The sequence below is a fragment of the Oncorhynchus kisutch genome, linkage group LG14, assembly GCF_002021735.2.
Source record: "Oncorhynchus kisutch isolate 150728-3 linkage group LG14, Okis_V2, whole genome shotgun sequence".
NCBI lineage: Eukaryota > Metazoa > Chordata > Actinopteri > Salmoniformes > Salmonidae > Oncorhynchus > Oncorhynchus kisutch.
Window position 1 is genome coordinate 23,528,954 of NC_034187.2, and position 21,672 is coordinate 23,550,625.

At 43.6% G+C, this 21,672-nt stretch overlaps 2 protein-coding genes across 2 annotated transcripts; one reads left to right on the plus strand and one right to left on the minus strand.

Annotated features, from left to right (window-relative positions):
• Positions 1-5,030: 5,030 nt before the first annotated feature.
• On the plus strand, positions 5,031-10,054 carry LOC109904160 (ornithine decarboxylase 1-like). The gene is made up of 10 exons (XM_020501343.2): positions 5,031-5,353; positions 6,553-6,702; positions 7,040-7,168; positions 7,290-7,463; positions 7,576-7,748; positions 7,861-8,077; positions 8,236-8,482; positions 8,597-8,712; positions 8,831-9,045; positions 9,179-10,054. Exons 3-10 carry the CDS (start codon positions 7,076-7,078, stop codon positions 9,309-9,311), a joined length of 1,368 nt encoding a protein of 455 aa, XP_020356932.1. The 5' UTR covers positions 5,031-5,353; positions 6,553-6,702; positions 7,040-7,075; the 3' UTR covers positions 9,312-10,054.
• Positions 10,055-11,990: 1,936 nt separating this feature from the next.
• Positions 11,991-17,500, minus strand: utp25 (UTP25 small subunit processor component). The gene is made up of 12 exons (XM_020501342.2): positions 17,293-17,500; positions 17,094-17,133; positions 16,826-16,997; positions 16,422-16,670; positions 16,162-16,250; positions 15,604-16,029; positions 15,208-15,424; positions 14,804-15,006; positions 14,180-14,362; positions 13,938-14,047; positions 13,015-13,260; positions 11,991-12,888 (listed from the first exon to the last, which is right to left on the minus strand). Exons 1-12 carry the CDS (start codon positions 17,391-17,393, stop codon positions 12,627-12,629), a joined length of 2,298 nt encoding a protein of 765 aa, XP_020356931.1. The 5' UTR covers positions 17,394-17,500; the 3' UTR covers positions 11,991-12,626.
• Between the last annotated feature and the right edge of the window lie 4,172 nt (positions 17,501-21,672).

Sequence of the window (21,672 nt, forward strand, 5' to 3'; positions counted from 1 at the left end):
TGTAATGCCTACATGTTTCAAGCAGACCGCCATACATAGTCCCTGTGCCCAAGAACGCCAAGGTAACCTGCTTAAATAACTACCACCCCATAGCACTCAGGCCTGTAGCCATGAAGTGCTTTGAAAGAGTGTTGTGTCATGACCAACATCATCCCAGAAACCCTAGACCCACTACAATTAGCATACCACCCCAACAGATCCACAGATGACACAATCTCCATTGCACTCCACACTGCCCTTTCCCACTTGAACAAATGGTACACCTACGTGAGAATGCTGTTTGTTGACTACAGCTCAGCGTTCAACACCATAGTGCCCTTCAAGCTCATCACTAAGCTAAGGACACTGGGAATAAACACCTCCCTCTGCAACTGGATCCTGGACCTCCTGACGGGCCGCCCCCGGGTGGTAAGGGTAGGCAACTACACATCTGCCACGCTGATCCTCAACACGAGGGCCGCTCAGGGGTGCGAGCTAATTCCCATCCTATAGCCCCTGTTCACCCCTGACTGCGTGGCCACGCACGACTCCAACACCATCATCAAATTTGAGTGGGGCATTCCTTTGCCTCAACTCGGGGTCACTATGGCTGTACACTCCATATCCCATGAACCTGGCATTCTAAACAAGCAGATAAATGTCTGGTAAATAAATTAGCCCTCAACCTGAGGCCTACTTCCTTCTCAGGAATGTGTACTTCTCAGGGTAGGTGGGCGTCCATCCACCAGAACAAGATGAGAAGCGAGGGTAGGGGCGGCGACGGGGCTTCTCGCCACTGGAGTATAGCAGATTGTGTTGCCTTCTATTCCCCCACCCCTTCTTTGTCTTTTCAACTTTTGTATTCCATTGAGAAAAACCGTGCGCCTCTTGGTTTTGAGGCCCTAGTTTAAAGAATGACTTAATATGCTAGCAGGCGGAAAATGTGGAAGTCTGAATGGAAACTAACTCATGGTCATGCCAATTTGATTGTGGCCCATTTTGTCTGGAGAATGCATTTCACAAAACCACAGATACTCGATGCAGTCTTCATGATGCGTTACATTTCCTATGAGAGGCTTTGAACTGAAACCCATATGACCAGTCTCTTATAAGTGTAATGGAAAAAGTACCTAACTCTCATGCTTGAGTAAAAGTAAAGATACTATCAGGTATGAAGGTAAGACCCAGATGCAGTCACGTCGAATTAACAATGGTTTAATAGTCCAACGGGCAGGCAATATACAGGTCAAGGCAGGCAGTCGTCAGTAAACAAGAGGTGGGGCAACGGTACACATCGGCAGGCAGGCTCAGTGGCAAGCAGAGTGGTCAGGCAGGCGGGCTCAGAGTCAGGAGAGGCAAGGGTCAAACCCAGGAAGGCGAGAAAAAGAGACTGGGAAATGCAGGAGCTGAGAACAAAAACGCTGGTTGACTTGACAAACAAGACGGACTGGCAACAGAGAACACAGGTATAAATACACGGGATAATGGGGAAGATGGGCGACGCCTGGAGGAGGGTGGAGACTATCACAAAGACCGGTGAAACAGATCAGGGTGTGACCGATACCTTAACAGAAAATGACTCAGGTAAAAGTGAAAGTCACCCAGTAAAATACTACTCGAGTAAAAGTCTAAAAGTATTTGGTTGTAAATATACTTAAGTATCAAAACTAAATCTAATTGCTAAAATATACTTAAGTATCAAAAGGGAAAGTAAATTAAGCAAACCAGACCACACAATTGTCTTGTTTAAAAAAATAATACAGCTAGCCAGGGGCACACTCCAACACTCAGACATAATTTACAAATGAAGCATTTGTGTTTAGGGAGTCCACCAGCTCACGGGCAGTGGGGATGACCATGGATGTTATTTTTATAAGTGCGTGAATTGGACCATTTTCTGTCCTCTTAATCATAAAAAATTTAACAAGTCCTTTTGGGTGTAAGACAAAATGTATGGAGTAAAAAGTACATTATTTTCTTTATGAATGTAGTAAAGTAAAAGTTGTCAAAAATATAAATAGTAAATTAAAATACAAAACAACTTAAGTAGTACTTTAAAGTATCTTTTACTTAAGTTCTTTACACCACTGCCAATGTTTCCATATGTGCTATTGGATAACTAATGACCAAATTCTTAGATTTCCCAGAGGGGTAACGTCTAGCCTACTCCCAACCCCAAAGTCTCAGAAAGCAAGCATTGAGCCAATGGCGGCATGGAAAAGTGGTCCATCTGTTCTTTCAAGGAATCTCGAAGAAGAAACTTAGAGGGATCGGGGTCAAACAATCAGTATTTCACAAAAGTGAACAGTGTTACTCATGTCCCTCTGTCCTGGTTGTAGACCTGGTTTGGAATAGGAGGTGAGTGGGTTTAATAGGGTTTAATAGGTCTGATAGGCTTAACACTTGAAGTGTTCCAAAAACACGTTTTCATGTGATCACGTGATCTTTGTAAAGTATCTTATTTGAAGTAAATGTGATAATGTGTGATTACATGTAAAGCAACGTTATAACATGAAACTATATGTGATAACATTCCAAAAACACATGTTACCACGTGAATTCCTGTGTTTTTTCCTGTACGGGTAGTTTTCAGTGGGACCTTTTGTCACTGCGGGCATCAGACGGTCACAGATCACCAACGGGGCCAGATAACTAAGCATCAAGGGCACTGTCTACATGTGACCCCGCCAACATGTGTAGCCTACTGTATCAGCATGTCTGATACAGTAGAGAGGCTATCTGTACTCTACAATTACAGAGTAGTGCACCTATATTGGGTGTCCATTTCGGCTCTCCCCTTATTGCTCAATAGCAGTGCCTGGGTAAGCCTATTCGGGTCTCAGTGACCTCTAGAGATAAATCCAGAGAGGCCTGCCAGACACAGATAAGGTTCTACAGCAGACAGATGATGCATTTCTCTGTAGCCTGGGCTACTATTACATGTCATGTAAGTCTGTGATAACAGTACCAAGTTAGTCACTGAATGATTGGATTGATCAAGACCGGGTCATTCAGGATGCTGGTACTCTGGGCACCCTCACCAGCTTAAATATACAGTAGGCTATGCTTCAGTGAATTTGCTTTGTAAATATTATTTTATTTGAGAAAAATCCTAAATTGTTCTTGTAGTAAGTCAACCAGTATCAGAAACCAGCTCATGTCTTAATAAACTTTCATGTCACTTGACACTGAATGCTCTCCAGATATGCCAAATGTGACCCACTTTCAAATGAAAGACCAAAAAGACCATTAGAGAGGTGTGAGAACGAATAAAAGGGGTAAGAAAAATTAAAATTCCAGAGGAAATACACTGAGTTGGAAGGAACACTTTTTCCATAAGACTGACCAGGTGAATCCAGGTGAAAGCTATGATCCCTTATTGATCTCACTTCTTAAATCCACTTCAATCAGTGGAGCTGAAGGCACAATAGCAGACTATTTTCAATTCAGAATTGTTTTAAGTTGGAAAACTTAAAACTTATGTTAAACATGTTGGTCTGCACTGCAAAGTAGGCTATAAGTTGGTTGTCATTATGAAAGACATTTACAAGGCATGAGCCGGGTAATGAAGAGATGCGGTGGCAAATATGGATGATGAGGAAGAGATCTGGGTGACAACTGGCACGTTTTGGGAGCATGTAGAGGCTAGAGATAGCTAGACTACTAAAAATTGGGCTAAGGAACAGAAGGTGGGTATTGGAGAAAGGCCATCAGTGTGTGTTCTGCAAGCAGTACGATGGATGAAGGTGCTGCGTGAGCGTGGTGAATGGATAGATGTGGTTATGGACTGTGAGGAAGAAGTAGAAGAGCCGAATGCAGTGGGAAGATGTGTGTTGAAGAATAATAACATTTTTGGAGAAAGTGGATCGCTGCCTTTTGGCTGATCCATATGTATTCTGAGGCTGGGTAGAAAATAAATTTGGTATTGTGAAATCGGTGAAGCTAGCTCGAAGTGGACTTGTGATGATTTTCTGTGTTTCTTCTGTCTAGAGGGAGCGGGCACTTCACGTGACTAGGGACAAGACCTGTGACTTGCTTTGCTCTCCGGAGCCCGGCGCCTTTGAAAACAATGGTTACTGTGGTGGAGTTGAAGTGTTGAGGTGGAGCAAATTAAATTGAAGATTCCCTATGTCTGTGATGCCCCCCGTTCGGTGCGATGTAAACCCAGTGGCAAGTGTGGTGAAACTGAGAAGACACTTTCTGTCCTTTTGAGTTTTGAAGCAGAGTCTTTACCTGATACAGTCATGTTATGATATGTAAATGATCCAGTGAGAGCTTTTGTGTCGAACCCACTAAGGTGTTTCAGATGTCAAGCTTATGGTCATGTTGTAGCAGGGAGATTCCAAGATGTGAGAAGTGTGCAGGAGGGCATAAGACGAAGAAATGTGTAGTATCGGTGGAAAAACTGTTTGTGTCAATTGTGGGGGTGGCCATCTTGCTGGGGATCAGAAGAGCCCGGTGCAAGAGAGACAGGTTGAGGTAAAACAGAAGATGTCATATGCTGAGGCAGTGAAGTGAGTAAAGGATGATGGGACAAGAGTGATGCGAATTTGTGCTTCAGTAAGGTTGGCTTCTTTAGCATTCATTGCCATGGTTATCAACTGTACCGCAGAAATGGAACATAAATCACAGAAAATAGATGTGGCGGCAGCTGCAGAGAAGTTCTTGGGTGTACAAGGTTTTCCCTTACTAAAAAAGATTGCAGTCAGAGTGCAGTACACTGCAGTACAATTAAGCAATAAGGCACGAGGGGGTGTGGTATACGGCCAATATTTCAAAACTGCTATATTTTCTTGTAAGGTTTACTGCAGAAGAGATACAAGATGTGTTTAAAGAAAGACTTCTGTCCTCCCAGGCCTTTGGCCTGGTGTAGGATCAGTTAGGGTCAAAGTATTGGAATGGAGTGATGATTTTTGAAATATTAAATAGTTGTGTATATAGGTGTAGGGTTAGTTGGTGGTGCAACTTTCTCCTTTTACAAAAGTAAAAAAGTAACGTGATTGACCACACACTACCACACAGTAGGTGGCAGCATGCACAACCAAAATGTGCGAATGCCATGATACCAAAGAAGAAGAACGAAGAGACGCTTTCGAGCTACCGCGTCCTACTTCCTCCTAGAGCACATGGAGCCGGTGACAAGACTAAACCGGTTCCTACGTCTACAGAAGGCCGGTTTTAGCTGGCGTGTTGCCCTGGAGACGGCACCTCTATAAATACGGTCGTATCGAAACGTTGTCTTCAACTTTCCAGTTGTAAATCAGTTAGAGAGCGCTACACAGTTTCGTGACAGACTCGGCTGACGAGGAAAAACCGAGTCATATTTTCCAGGATTCTGGTCTAATGGACACACTCTTTGTAAATGCTTTTTAAGGTAAGCCTAATTCAATAATGGATTCTACATTTTCACAAATTAATTTTAAACAGGTTAGCTAGGTAGACTATCGAATTCATCCATGCATTGCGATATCCACGTTGGCTTAGTCAGATCGTGTGAAGTTGTGTTTAGCTAAAGTAATATTATGGTTATGCCATATTTAGTCTCTTCGCTCATGGAGACCTGTAATGTTACATTGAACTGTGTAACAGTACAGGTCTCCCAGAGCGAAAATGATATGCCACATCGTGCAACGTTAGTTAGCGTTACGTATCTCTATCTTCTAATATGTTTTTGGTTTAATGGAAGTGATGGGTTTGGAGCAGGTCAAGATACGTCGTGTGTACGTTGGTTTGGACCGCGGGATTGAGATTGGCAAAGAAACTCGGTGAACGTTTTTGTTACATCCGTGAACAACTCCCAGTCCCACACAATGTATTTAACTAGTTTGCTAACATGTATGTAGGCGACATTGACGAAGCTCGTGTGGCCATGTTGGCATGGCGTGAATGAATGAATTACGAATTTTGGGCGGTGTTCGAAAGCATCAAAACCGTGATGTATCATGGGTAAATTGTGACAGACTAACAGATCTAGACGTTATATTGAGGAGTGATTATTTATGAAGCAGGGTGATTTGGAGACCGGCCAGTCTCGACTTGCCTTTAAAGTCGTCTGCAATGTCGAATGCGCCCATTATAATGGCGCGCCAAGCGGATAAAATACTAATTGGTTCCGCCAAGAAGTCTTTCCTGATTGGCTCCTTTTCATGCCACTTAACGATTTAGCCACTCGCTCTGCTATTTGGATACTTTAGCAGTGTCCTTGTCATAAAGGCGGTTTCTCACTAGCTGGTTAGTAGAGACTTGTCGGGAGACGTTGTATCCATTTGAGACCCGGATAAAGGATTGCCCTGTAGTCGGCCTTTTCGAGGGTGTGGTTGTTCAACAAAAAAACATCATTCGGATTGTCCGATAGTGTAAAAAAGCAAGTATATTGGCCATTAATACTCACTGATAACACTTGCGATGCCAACAGTAACTGATTCTCAGTCATACTAGACTATATGATTATCTAAACTGCTAACGGGCTGGTTGAATGAATTATGGAAATATCCATTGAAAACCCTAACAGCATAGCCACTGTCCTGTTTTAATGCTGCTGTATTTTCACACATTTGAACTCTCTGTTTGCAGAATAATCGCTTTAGGAAAGCGCACACTGGCTGCTCTGCAGGCCCCGGCCTAGAGTCTTACCTGAAAGGCTTCAACTTCACTGGTGAACCACCCTGGTTGCTCTGCACCTGATTAAACTACTTTGCCAAATTCCATCTCTTTCTTGTCCAAGTAAGGGTTGCTTTCCAATCCACTGTTATTTCCAACATGCATGTCAGAATGTCTTCTAAAATAGGTGTTACAGTACAGACCTATGAGCAGTTGTGGTTGGTGTACTGTATCTCTGGGAGTAATGCTACTAATTTAGGCATGTTCCAGATGACAATGTGCCATCTTGTACAAACATTTTACTATTAGGGAATTGTCCTTGTAAAGTGTGTAAGTCACTGAGTCAACATTGATTGGCTATTCCTTTAACAACTAGCCCACTGATAAACTAGCTAACATTGGGAAACAAGTGTTTTTGGGTCTGTGCTATGATTTTAACCCTGATCTCCCTTTTCCACAGTTCTTTTGTGACAATCTTTAAATATTTTCTTTGACCATGAACACCTTTGCTCCTGATTTTGCCTTCCTGGAGGAGGGTTTCTGTGCCCGTGACATTGTTGAGCAAAAAATCAACGAGACTTCCATGTCTGTAAGAACCACCTCCTGTTGTCTCTGATTTTACTGCATTTGGTGTGAGAAGTGTGATTTGATGACGAGGCATTTGTCAGTGTATTTCTTATTTGCTTGCATCCATGTCTTTGACCCTCCAGGATGATAAGGATGCCTTCTACGTGTGCGACTTGGGTGACGTGCTGAAGAAGCACATGCGATGGGCACGTGCCATGCCTCGTGTCACGCCCTTCTATGCTGTCAAATGCAACGACAGCCGGGCTGTTGTCACGACCCTGGCCTCCTTGAACGCTGGCTTTGACTGTGCAAGCAAGGTTTGTCTCCTTCTAAACCGCTCCTGGCTTGAAATGCCCATGACCCCCTCCAAACCCTGCTGCCCTGTGAATGTGTGTCCTGTACTGACCCAGTCTGTCTTTGTCCCATCAGACTGAGATCCAGATCGTTCAGTCTCTGGGTGTGGATGCTAACAGGATCATCTACGCCAATCCCTGCAAGCAGGTGTCCCAGATCAAGTATGCCTCTGCCCACGGAGTGCAGATGATGACCTTTGACAGTGATGTGGAGCTCATGAAGGTTGCTCGGTACCACGACGATGCCAAGTAAGATACCTCCACCTCCATTCTTTAGCCACACTGAAAACACTTGGAATTGTCAGGGACTTATTTGGCTACTCTAGAGAAGTACACCTCTTATCTATCTCTCCTTGTCCAGACTTGTACTGCGCATTGCCACAGATGATTCCAAGGCAGTGTGCCGGCTGAGTGTGAAGTTTGGTGCCACCCTGAAGGCCTGTCGGGGTCTCCTGGAGCGGGCTAAGGAGCTGGGCCTGGATGTTATCGGGGTCAGCTTCCACGTGGGCAGCGGCTGCACTGACCCAGACACCTACAGCCAGGCCATCTCTGATGCACGCTGTGTCTTCGACATGGGGGTGAGTTGCCTTTTCTGCTTTAACTTGCCACCCGAATTGATAAATTTTATAAATGGACCCATAGCCTGGTAAGTTTGGTTTTGGTTAGTTTCCAGTGAAGGGACGCAGTTGGCCCTCAGCGGTTGGCCTAACTCATCTCTGTTGGTTTGTTTCTTTAGTCCGAGGTGGGATTCAACATGACCCTCCTGGACATTGGAGGTGGTTTCCCTGGGTCTGAGGACACCAAGCTCAAGTTTGAGGAGATCACAGCAGTTATCAACCCAGCGCTGGACAAGTGTTTTCCTGCCGACTCTGGGATCCGGATCATAGCCGAACCAGGCCGCTACTATGTGGCCTCTGCCTACACCCTAGCTGTTAACATCATTGCCAAGAAGGTTATCATGAACGAGCAGTCTGCCTCTGACGGTAAGAGCAAACTCGACTCAATCGGCAAACTTGTGGCTACTGCCTGATGTGCGAAATAACATTGCATCACGTAACTTAAAGTTAGCAAAGTTTCATTCCTCTCTGCCCCTACAGAGGATGAGGATTGGACTAGTGACCGGACTCTGATGTACTATGTGAACGACGGGGTCTACGGCTCCTTCAACTGTATTCTATATGACCATGCTCACCCCCTGCCTACCCTGCACAAGGTACGATGATTGACACTCACGCACTTCATTTCAACACCTCTCACACAAGAAGCACATTTTATAAAACCAGTAAAATAAGTTCCATTGTTTAGTCCTTGCTCTCTTCATCCTCCTACAGAAGCCAAAACCAGATGAACGTATGTACCACTGCAGCATCTGGGGACCAACCTGCGATGGCCTGGACCGCATCGCTGAGATGTGCACCTTGCCTGACATGCAGGTGGGAGAGTGGCTGCTGTTTGAGAACATGGGTGCCTACACCGTGGCTGCGTCCTCTACCTTCAACGGCTTCCAGAAGCCAGACATCTATTACACTATGTCCCGCACAGCTTGGTAAGTTATTGGGACTGTAGTAGAATTATATGGACACCAATTGAATGTGATTGTGGCTGAATGTTTCCATACAGTGGTGTCTCACCAATCCTCAAACTTCATTCTGATTCTAAATCACTCTTGTCCTGTGTAGGCAGTGCATGCAGCAGATCTGTGCCCAGGGGATGCCCGTTCCTTTGGAGGAGTTGTCCTGTGTGACATCCAGCTGTGGCCATGAGAGCAGCCTGGAGCTGCCCACCGAGCCTTGCCAGACCTGTGTGCTCTAATCATAACACCAACATTAATCTCATACATACCCACCGCCACTCTATGGGCCCAGTAGCCTGTTTTTAATTTCCTATTCCGTTTTTTTTTACTCATACTGTTGAAAGGCCAGTTACTTGACTGGAGAATGAGGGGCATGTTGGTGCACATATCTTTCTTTTCTGTATGAAAGACAGATCTAATCCTGCGCTGTCCTATTGTTATGGGGGTCTGATTGGCTAATGCCTATAATACCAAGGTTGAATGTTCATTTATTGTAGGGGCTGCAAGATGCCTTAATTTGCACTGACCTAAGTCGCTCTGAATGAGATCACTTGTAAAATGACAATGTAAATGTTACATGGCGGTGTCGTAGGTGTTTTTTCTCTCCAGCTCCTAGAAGGCTCCATTTCAGTTGACTCCACTACCACATCTCATGACTCAAAGGGCTGTTTGAGTGCTGATTACTTTGCCAGGTAATGGTTGCTACAGATATTTAATTTTCTCTGAATCCTCTTTCCCACCGACCACTTTCAGTGTAGGGACTCAACATGCAGACTGTCCCTCCTTCTCCTTTTCTGTATTTAATGTTTTTTGTTGCTGGGTAGTACACCAGTTAATGATACTTATTAATGTTTAAGATGCATTTTTTTTATGGATATGAAAGAGATGGGATTGCACATTTTGTATTGCTTTCCTATGGAAACTATCAATTTTGTATTAATTTTTTAATTCTATATAAATAAAATGTAGGTGCAGAGCTGAATAATGTTGTGGTCCTTCCTGGGGGGGAAAAGGCATAACACACCTTGAGGATATTACTACAGTAGTGATTCACTAACTATATTGAACAAAAATATAAATGCAACAATTTCAGTTAGTTCCTAATAAGGAAATCAGCCAATTGAAATGCATTTAATTAGGTCCTGATCTATGGATTTCACGACTGGGAATACAGGTCACAGTCCCTTAAAGGGATGTGTGTGGATTAGAAAACCAGTCGGTATCTGGTGTGACCATTTACCTCATGTAGCATATCTCCTTAGCATGGAGTTGCTCAGGCTGTTGATTGTGGAATGTTGTCCCACTCAATGGCTGTGCAAAGTTGTTGGATATTGGCCGGAACTGCAACATGCTGTCGATCCAGAGCATTCCAAGCATGCTCAATGGGTGATGTCTGAGTATGCAGGCCATGGTGGAAGAACTGGGACGTGTTCAGCTTCCAAGAATTGTGTACAGATCCCTGCATTATGGTGGCGGATCAATTGCACAATGGGCCTCGGTTACGGTATGTGTGCATTCAAATTGCCATTAATAAGATGTCATTGTTTGTAGCTTATGCCTGCCCATACCATAACCCTGTTGGCACTCTGTTCACAACGTTGACTTCAGCAAAATGCTCCCCCACCACGCCATACATGGGGTCTGCGTTTGTGAGGCCGGTTGGAATGACGTTGGAAGCAGCTTATGGTAGAGAAATGTACTTTCATTCCTATTGCACACTCCCTCAACCTGAGACATTTTAGTAACCTTTTGTCACCAGCGTAATGATCATGCTGTTTAATCACCTTGATAATCCATCCACCTTACAGATGTGGCATATCTCAGCAAAGGAGAAATGCAAACAAATGTGTGCACATAATTGGAGACATAAGCTTCTTGTGCATATGGAACATGTCTGGGATCTTCTATTTTAGCTCATTAAACATGAGACCAACACTTTACATGTTATATTTTTGTTCAGTGTATATATATATATACACACACACACCTTTATATATACACACAATTTTGAACATGAGGGGCAGCAGTTGCTCGCAGGTGTAGTATCCATTTCCACACATGCAGTCAGTCAACTGGTTTGTGGAATCAATCCATGTAGTTATACTAATCTCTTACTGCACTATGAAGAAATGGCTCAGCGTTTGCCTAACTTCAGTTTATGACAAAACAAGCAGTCATGGTGTAGAGAATTATTGTACCATCTATACCGCTGTGAAAGGTCCTCCTCACTAATCTCTGTGTCAAGGTCTATACCGCTGTGAAATATATTTTCAGCTGTTTAAAGCTGGTGTACAAAACTGAAAAGTAGGAAGCATATAAATAGCACACACACAGAATAGACCTAACGAATTGCTTGATGAGAATGAACTAATGGTCAGGTAACCCAAAAGTTACATTATTGCCGGGGCACCTAGCCGGCAAAACATTTTACTGTCCCCCAGCAGAGAATGTTGTTTTGAAGTACATTTCCTGCAATTCTACAAATTTGGGCATGGGGCAGAGATGTTTTTCCCCCGGTGTTAAAGCACATTTCTTGCACTTCGACACATTTTCCAGTGACTTGTGCCATGGCTAACAAAATCAATGGGGGGCCCAGTCGGTATTCGGCTAGACTGACGACCAATAAAAAAATTTGCGGATATGGCTGCTTGAGTGACCCGGTGACTGAAATAAGTGAAACTGTTGATGCACAACCACATTTTAAAATGATATCTGGTGTATTCTATTTTACTCTCAACATTAAGCTGAGAACCAGACTGATCATAGAAAAATTAACACAAATTATCAAAGCAAAGGTGCACATCTGTATCACTTAAAGTATTTAAAAGCAATATGCTAACATGACAAAACATTTGAATGCTGGTAAAAGACTCACAATTTCATAGACTCGTTTGAGTAAAAAATGTTGACACTTAATCTCAAGGAACATCGCTTTAATACCAGTGATACTGAACAAAAAATGCGTTGTGGTTAAGGGTGCTGTACTGCAGTGCCAGCTGTGCCACCAGAGACGGTTCGCGCCCAGGCTCTGTCGCGACCGGGAGGTCTGTGGGGCGACGCACAATTTGCCTAGCGTCGTCCGGGTTAGGGAGGGGTTGGCCGGTAGGGATATCCTTGTCTCATCGTGCACCAGCGACTCCTGTGGCGCAATGCGCGCTAACCAAGGTTGCCAGGTGCAGTGTTTCCTCCGACACATTGGTGCGGCTGGCTTCCGGGTTAGATGCGCGCTGTGTTAAGAAGTAGTGCGGCTTGGTTGGGTTGTATCAGAGGACGCATGACTTTCAACCTTCGTCTCTCCCGAGCCTGTACGGGAGTTGTAGCGATGAGACAAGATAGTAGCTACTAAATAATTGGATACCACGGAATTGGGGAGAAAACGGGGTAAAAAAAAAGCTGAAAAAAAAGCTGATATTCTTTTCAACAGCATGTCTGACTAAAGTCAATACATTTTCATGATCGGCATCATTGATGACCTGTGTCGTAAAACTAAAGTGGCTGTTGAAAGGAAGTTCCCTCTTCCTACCTACAGATATCAGTCACTTTCCATCTGTGTGTTAGGGGCCCATAGGGCCCTTCTCCTCGCCCGTGACGAACAGGTGTGCGGGCTTCTGGGACTGCAGCATCTGAGCGGCCCTTTGGGCCCCAGTGATGGCAGCGAGGCGCTGGGTGTCATAGCGTGAGTAGAGGGCTGTGCAAGTCCAGCTAGCCTCCTCTCCTTGGCCCCCTGCCTGCAGCATGTTGCACACCTCACTGTAGAAGTGAGGGTATGAGGGCAGCCCATAGAAGATCAGGTTCTGGATTCCCTTGATGGTGTATCTGATAGGAGGTTGACAATTATTCAATGGGAAAGTTCAATGCAACACTATTATACACAGCTGGACAACTTCCTGTTTACAGACAACAAAAATTGCCTGACATTTAAAAACGGAGCACCACTTTTACCTCTTGTAGAAGTGGAAGCGTTCGGTGAAGAGAATAAACTGTTTATCTCCCTTCTGGAAAAAGTGCCTGGCACGGGACACCTCTGACTTGGTCGAGTACTCGCATATGCTGGCAAAGTTGATCTCCTCCTTCTTCATGTAGTTGCGCAGTCGGACGTAGTCGAAGTATGAGGGAACATAGATGAGCGTGTGGGACATGACTGAGTCCCGGTACTGGGGCAGGACCTTGTCCACAAAGAATTGGAACCTGCCAGGGAAAATGGGGTTAAATTAAGAAATGGGTTTATTCATTGATTGATTTTAAGATGTCAGTATAACATTTAAGCACAATAGGAGGTAGTCAATGGCTTCCAATTGTTTACAATGAAACTTCACTATAATATATAAACCATGAATTTCCCTCTGTAGTCCGATCTGATCTTGTGGTATTAAAATTTGCCGCTTGCAGAGTAGGGTTGATCTTGACTTGGAATGTATTAGTGCAGTGCCCTCTAGTATTCGATGTGTCTTACACCGGGGCTGTCTGTTGCAAATCAGACTTTACTTTTTCTTTATTGGCTGTAAGGTTGGGCTCGGTAGACCTCTAAAATACAGTATGCTACTCCAAATATCGCGAAATCCTATATAATCTGTTTGCGCCGTTAATGACTAGATTATTCCAGACGGTGCATTTTTTGTTCTTATTTACAATATCATAGTTGCATTCTCATTTTTAAAAATTTGTATGGTGACAAAATAAGGCTTAATTCATTTAGATTTAATTTTCAACATATTGATAAAGCCTAACTGAAGTTCAAACAAGAGTGTAGTCTTGCACTTCACAATATATCGTCAATTTAAACATACATCAGCCCAACCCTAATTTCCTGCCCAGATTATATACCATCGTAGGATACTGCTGAAGAGTACATTGTGTGTCTTTACCTTGCATCCTGGTCCATGAAGCTGTTAGAGTTGATCATCTGGAAGACATGAGGGAGCTGAACCAGAACCTGGCAGATAGAGCCTGTTATAGGCATATTTTTGGTGGCAACCTGGAAAAAGAATGTGGAAAACATGACTTTCATAATACTCAATTAACAATGTTTCTAATGGCGTATAACTCATTAGTTGAAATCGTACAGACGGTGGATTGAAGAGGCCACACAGGCTAAGTGCACACTGACCTGGCCGCGGTAGTTGAAGCAGTGCTTAGAGATGATGTTGTTGATCTGTGGGTCCTGGATAGAGCTGAACATCAGTGTCTGGCGATAGTACTTGGCCCAGTTGTTCAGGTTCCACATGCGCACCCTGGAGAAGTCCACCCCATGGGGGTCCAAGGGCTGCAGGTTCAGATGCTTCATCACATGCTGGAAGAAAGCACAGCAGGGATTGTGGTTAAAGCAACATGTTCTGTGGTGTAGAAGGTCCCTTTACACAGGAAGGTAATTCACTAAAATACCAAAAGGGCAGCCTGTATAATGCCATAGTGACACTTCCCTGAATTATACACATTTACAATAGTAGAAGTGGATATTTTGGGCTTTTTGTCCGTATAGCAGAACTTGATGAAATATGGAGGAGACTTTTTTTTTAATTTTACCTTTATTTAGCTAGGCAAGTCGGTTAAGAACAAATTCTTATTTTCAATGATGGCCTAGAAACAGTGGGTTAACTGCCTTGTTCAGGGGTAGAACGACAGATTTTTACCTTGTCAGCTCGGGGATTCGATCTTGCAACCTTTCGATTACAAGTCCAATGCTCTAACCACACTAGCAGGTAACCCTAACACTATAGCTAGGTAACCCTACCAGTAGGTGCTCCCAGTTCTGCATGAGGAAGACGTCGGCCTGGTCCACCACCAGTATCTCGATGGAGGATAAGAAGTCGTAGTCCCGCTTGGCCTCGCCCTCCACCCCCAGCACTGTACGCAGGCCCAGCGGAGACGCTATGATGATGTCAGAGGAGTAGAAGGGTGCATAGAGCCGAATGCTTCTCCTCAAGATGGAAACTCCTGGTTTGAAGAGGGTGGGGTCAAAGGTCGATAATGGCCAGAGATAGAGGAAATGAGCCAAATGTGGAGGCAAAAATGGAGTGCAATCTATTGTGAATGAATGTCTAAAGAAAATGGTATTTTAGGGAAATATAAACACGACAACAAACATTCTCAATGCGTTTGCCTGCAGCGTAATGCACATCTTATTTGCTTGCTGACCTATCCTGAAGTGATCGTCGATATTGCCAGAGAAAATGGCGGTGTAGTCGTCTGGTCTGAAGAGGTTGGGTGGCGTGTTCACTGGTTCCTCTCCAAATTCGTCCTTGAACCTCTTCTTGTTGCTGACATCCATCTTCCTGCCCTTGGTCTCCAGGAGGTTGATGAGGGTCTGGACCACCCGCAGCGCTCCATCTCGGAACGGCACCAAGATCAGAACCTGTACACAGATGCATGAGGGAACTGATTACAATATCTTGGTGGTGAAAAGGGGTAGACTAACCAGATGTGTAAACAACATTCAGTCTCTTCAATCGAGCTGGACTACTAATCAGCACACATTGGTGCTACTCTGGACAGGGACTTAGGACAAAGTACACAAGTAAACAGGTGCCTTACCTTGGGTCGGGTCAGGCCTTGGTCCCGGGGCTCATCCTGTGGCTCAACTCCGGCCTTGTTCCCTCCGGCCTTGTCTGCGGCTTGATTCTCCCTCATCTGGGCATTATGACCCAGAACGCCAGAGTTGGCCTTCAGCACGTGGTTGAGTGCGTGGAGGCAGTAGGCACTGCGGACCTGCCAGCCCTCGGTGAGTGGTGAGCTCTCTGGGAAGTACACGTCCCTATAGGAACCCATTAGAGACAGCAGCTCCAGCTGCAGTGGACTGATCTCCTCCACGGCTCCCTTAGAGTTGGAGGTCTGGTTCAGAGACGTCCAGTTAGTTTCCAGGACTTTGTGGAGCGCCAGAGGCCTTTTGTCTTTCTCCTGGCCGACGGGACCAAACTTCTCCAGGGGGGAGGAGCAGAGGAGGGTGCCCAGGCTTGGCCACTGTGTGTGATTTGTGTGGGGAATGGGGTGGTGAAGGTGGACATGACGAGAGGTTACACAATGTTGGCCGTAAAACTTGAATAAACAAGAACACATAAAAATGTAATTAAGCTCAGACAAATATGGGCGTACCTTGACCTGAGCCTTGGCCTTAGTGCGATCAGTGATCCGTTTTATGTCCTCCTCACTAATCTCTGTGTCAAGGTGCAGCTTAAAGGAGTCTAAAAAGATGGGAAACACACTGAAGCATTGCCTTTTCACTCCAAACTCACCTTCAGGGTTTGGTTGCGGCACTGAGCTATGAATAATTCCAGAGCTGGATAGTAGATACAAAACCAGAATGATGGAAGATTAAATGAAGTAGGACTACATTTCTCCCAATGTTTGCTTACCTTCCTCATCCTCTTGTTTAGCAGTGCTCTCTGCACCCTCCTGTTCTCCTTCTCCAGAGAAGTTGTTCTCCAGACAGAACTGAGACTCATGTTCCTTGTCCTCAAACTCTACTCCTCCTGCTGTTTCATCCTCCATAGCATCCTCACCCCCTTCATTTGGCCCTGCTTCCCCCTCATCTGCCTCTTCTGGTGTCACAGTCAAATTATTTCCTGCTTCTTGACATTCCTCATCATCTCCATCGCTTCCTTCTAAAATCAAGGAGCATAGAAAATTCTAAATTCCGATCTGATTTGTAATGTCACTCCATGACTGTTCTAAAGACAATCATGACATGACCAATACTCAATATATCTGCAAGCAAAACTATGCTTCAATCAGTGTGCACTTTGACACTTTCACTTGCCTTCACTGAGATGCTCTTCTACCTCTTCCTCATCATCATCATCTACACTCTCATCTTCGCTTTCGTGGTCTGCAGGGCTGCTGAGAGTAGACAACAACTTCTGGTATGCTGACTTGTGCTCTGGTTCGTCGTCCTCGTCACTTTCAGCACAGGACTGTACTGGGCTGTCTGGCTGTAGAAAAGAGAAAACACATTTACAAAAAACGCTAACTAGCAATTGAAAGTCAGATAAGCTAGTTAGTCGACGAGACAATAACGTTAGACTTACCAGATCCAATATTTGTGTTTTCTCTGCCTTTTCTGTGACTCTAGAATAAATAATTGAAAACATCTGATTTATAAACATGTACTTTATTCTATGCAGGGTCAAGTGATTAGCATGGTTAGCTGTTTGCTAGCTAGTTACGTTATCTATAGTATAGCTAATTGAGGAATACAAGTCACAGTGAATTTCAATTGCTGCGTACATATCATGGAATGGATGCTCCTCCCCAAATTCTTTCAGATGTTTCTTCTGCTTTTTTGATAAATTATTAAAGATCTGATTCTTCTGTTTTCTCTTCCCCATTGTTGACGGTTCGGTCACTAGATAGCTAGATAACTTTAGCTTGGTCGGGACACACGTGTGTTTGGGTTTTTTCGCAGATCAAAAGCGTCACTTCCGGTATTCAAATTAAAGTGACAATCCACTGCAGTCAAATCAAATTGTATTGTTAGTGTAGCGAAATGCTTATGCTTCTAGATCTGACAGTGCAGCAGTATGTAACAGGTTAATATCTAACAGTTCCACAACAAAACCTAATATCTAACAAATTCCACAACAAAACCTAATACACACAATCTAGTAAAGGAATGGGATGAGAATATATAAGTATAAAATGTATGCATGAGCAGTGACAGAGCGGCTAAGATGCAATAGATAGTAATGAATAGATAGTGAAGGATACAGTATACAGTATATACACATGAGATGAATAATGAGAGATATGTAAACATTCTTAAAGTGGCATTATTAAAGTGACTCCTGTTCCATTTATTAAAGTGGCCAATGATATTAAGTCTGTAGGAATTCAGACACCTTTCTGTGCTTGTGGTGGCTGTTTAACAATATGGTGGCCTTGAGATATAAGCTGTTTTTCAATCTCTCTGTCCCCGCTTTTATGCACCTGTACTGACCTCGCCTTCTGGAGGAAAGCGGGTTGAACAGGCCATATTTGAACAATTAATTAATTATGGGGATATCAGTTGAATGTTTGCTTGTTTTAGCTGTTACCATGGAAGAACTTAATTCATTGTTAACCATTTTTGTGTCTAGTTTGTTTACTCAGACCATTTGACTTTTACGTGTCAATGAGGAAAATGAACAATAGAGTCGGGCGGCAGGTGGCCAAAATGGTTAAAGTGTTGGGGCAGAAACTGAAAGGTCGTTCAATCCTGAGTCGACAAAGTGAAAAATCTGTCGGCTCGGGGACCCTTGCTCCAAGGTCGCTGTTGCTAATATATGGCAAACCCTGGCTTTGACCCCACTCAATTCAATTCAAGGGTGTAACGTTTGCTTCCAACTCATACTCTCAAACACGTAGATCCCCTGAACGCAGCTCACGGTCCAAATCCCAATCACCTGAATTCTGATCATCTTCAGATGTCATTATCACACACTAGTTAGTTCAGTTCTTTGCACCCCATAATTGTGAGGTATTGTTTGTTTTGTGACACACTTCTATTTGGAGCACTGGATTGTATTCTAATTGAATCTGCCTGTGTATGATGAATTTAGCCTATTTCCTGCCTGTACTTTAGCCTATTGGATTTCCTGTTATCAACCAATTGCCTGATCTCCCGGAGGATGTTACTAGCCTTTTCTCTGCCTTTACTGCTGCCTTTTCGGACCCCCTGTGTATGACCTTCTGCCTGCCCCTGGACCCAGCTACCTGCCTCCTCCTGTGGTCCTTTACCAATAAACACCTGCTGCACCCTGCGCTTGAAACCACCTCTCTGTCTCCCATCATGTTCATTACAAAGGGGCTTTATTGGCATGGGAAACATGTGTTTACATTGCCAGAACAAGTGAAATAGTTAATAAACAAAAAATGAACAGTAAACATTACACAAGTTCCAAAATAAAAAATCTATTTAAAATGTGTTTGTCAATTGTTGTGACTTAGACGAAGATCCGATCAACTTTTATGGCCAATTTATGCAAAAATCCAGGAAATTCCAAAGGGTTCACATGCTTTTTTTTGCCACTGTAAATTGACTACGTCAGTCCTAGCTCACTCATTGTCTTAATTGAAATTACAGATTGCCTCTTATCAGCTTGTCGCCCCCTTAAGTCAAAACCAAATTTGTTAGTCAGCCATATGTTCTTTTAAAGGCAGTAAATGAGGCTGATTCAACTGTTTCACTGCCAGACAAGGCTTCTCTGATAGCCAGGCGTAGCTGTGGTAAGGTGTTGGGACTGCTGTTGGGATTTTGCTGTTGGGACAGCTTTATGTAGGCCCTAACAGTTTGTGGGAACCGTTTGTCACCGTTATATTGCAATTCATGTATTGTTTAGTGTTGTTGTGTAGTGGCTTTGCTGGCATATATAGCACTTTTTTTTGGGGCCCCACCAAGATTTACATGCTAAAATCGCTAAACCATTGCTTCTTGTTGTAACGATGTGCATATAGTTAAGGTAAAAAAAAAAGTAAAATAAGTCAACATAAATATGGGTTGTATTTACAATGGTGTTTGTTCTTCACTGGTTGCCCTTTTCTTGTGGCAACAGGTCACAAATCTTGCTGCTGTGATTGCACACTGTGGTATTATACCCAACAGATATTGTAGTTGATCAAAATTGATTTTTTGGTGGGTCTGTGTAATCTAAGGGAAATATGTGTCTTTAATATGGTCATACACTTGGCAGGAAGTTAGGAAGTGCAGCTCAGTCGCCTGTCTTCTCTTGAGAGCCAGGTCTGCCAACAGAGACCTTTCTCAATAGCAAGGCTATGCTCACTGCACATCATTTTGGGTCAGTCACAGTGGTCAGGTATTCTGCCACTGTGTACTCTCTGTTTAGGGCCAAATAGCATTCTAGTTTGCTCAGTTTTTTTGTTAATTCTTTCCAATGTGTCAAGTAATTCTATTTGAGTTTTCTCATGATTTGGTTGGGTCTAATTGTGTTGCTGTCCTGGGGTTCTGTGGGGTCTGTTTGTGTTTGTGAACAGAGCCCCAGGACCAGCTTGCTTAAGGGACTCTTCTCCAGGTTTATCTCTCTGTAGGTGAGGGCTTTGTTATGGAAGTTTTGGGAATCGCTTCCTTTAAGATGGTTGTAGAATTTAACATCACTTTTTTGGAATTTCATAATTAGAGGGTATAGGCCTAATTCTGCTCTGCATGCATTATTTGGTGTTTTGCGTTGTACATGGAGGATATTTTAGCAGAATTCTGCATGCAGAGTCTCAATTTGGTGTTTGTCCCATTTAGTGAAGTCCTGGTTGGTGAGTGGGCCCCAGACCTCACAACCATAAAGGGCAATGGGTTATATAACTGGTTCCAGTATTTTTAGCCAGATCCTAATTGGTATGTCAAATTTTATGTTCCTTTTGATGGCATAGAAGGGCCCTCTTGCCTTGTCTCTCAGAACATTCACAGCTTTGTGGAAGTTACCTGTGGGGCTAATATTTAGGTAGAGGTATGTATAGTTTTTTTGTGTGCTTTAGGGCAATGGTGTCTAGATGGAATTTGTGTTTGTGGTCCTGGCAACTGGACCTTTTTTGGAACACAATTATTATTTTTTACTGAGATTTACTGTCAGGGCCCAGGTCTGACAGAATCTGTGCAGAAGATCTAGGTGCTGTAGGCCCTCCTTGGTCAGGGACAGAAGTGCCAGATCCTCAGCAAACAGTAGACTTCAGATTCTAGTAGGGTGAGGCCGGGTGCTACAGACTGTTTTTAAAATTTTACCTTTATTTAATAACTAGGCAAATCAGTTAAGGACAAATTCTTATTTACAATGACGGCCTACTGGGGAACATTGGTTTAACTGCCTTGTTCAGGGGCAGAACGACAGATTTTTACCTTGTCAGCTCTGGAATTTGATCCAGCAACCTTTCAGTCACTGGCTCAACGCTCCAACCACTAGGCTACCTGCCGCCAGTGTTCTAGTGCCTTCGCCAATTTGAGGTTGGGGTTAAGCTGCATTCCTGTCTCACCCCAAGGCCCTGTTGAAAGAAATGTGTTTTTTGCCAATTTTAACCACACGCTTGTTGTTTGTTACATCTATTTTATAATTTCGTACGTTTTTCATCCAACACCAATTTCCATCAATTTGTTTAGCAGACCCTCATGCCAAATTGAGTCAAAATATATTTTGAAATCAACAAAGCATGAGAAGACTTTGCCTTTGTTTTGGTTTGTTTGTCAATTAGGGTGTGCAGGGTGAATACGAGGTCTGTCGTACGGTAATTCGGTAAAAAGCCAATTTGACATTTGCTCAGTACATTGTTTTCACTGAGGAAATGTATGAGTCTGCTGTTAATGATAATGCAGAGGATTTTCCCAAGGTTGCTGTTGATGCATATCCACGGTAGTTATTGGGGTCAAATTTGTCTCCACTTTTGTGGATTGGGGTGATCAGTCCTTGGTTCCAATATTGGGGAATATGCTAGAGCTAAGGATAGTGTTAAAGAGTTTAGGTATAGCCAATTGGAATTTGTGGTCTGTATATTTTATTATTTAATTTAGGATACCATCAACACCACAGGCCTTTTTGGGTTGGAGGCTTTGTTTTTTGTCCTGTAGTTCATTCAATGTAATTGGAGAATCTAGTGGGTTCTTGTAGTCTTTAATAGTTTATTCTAAAA

What these genes read in the sequence shown, in the direction of transcription:
- LOC109904160 (XM_020501343.2), top strand. Translation starts at nt 7,076, where the DNA reads ATGAACACCTTTGCTCCTGATTTTGCCTTCCTGGAGGAGGGTTTCTGT. An exon ending in CGGTACCACGACGATGCCAA is followed by an intron (nt 7,749 to 7,860) that starts GTAAGATACCTC and finishes CTCCTTGTCCAG; the next exon opens with ACTTGTACTGCGCATTGCCA. An exon ending in ACTATGTCCCGCACAGCTTG is followed by an intron (nt 9,046 to 9,178) that starts GTAAGTTATTGG and finishes TGTCCTGTGTAG; the next exon opens with GCAGTGCATGCAGCAGATCT.
- utp25 (XM_020501342.2), bottom strand. Translation starts at nt 17,393, where the DNA reads ATGGGGAAGAGAAAACAGAAGAATCAGATCTTTAATAATTTATCAAAA. An exon ending in AGAAGAGCATCTCAGTGAAG is followed by an intron (nt 16,671 to 16,825) that starts GCAAGTGAAAGT and finishes CCTTGATTTTAG; the next exon opens with AAGGAAGCGATGGAGATGAT. An exon ending in AGAACTGGGAGCACCTACTG is followed by an intron (nt 14,363 to 14,803) that starts GTAGGGTTACCT and finishes GCTTTCTTCCAG; the next exon opens with CATGTGATGAAGCATCTGAA.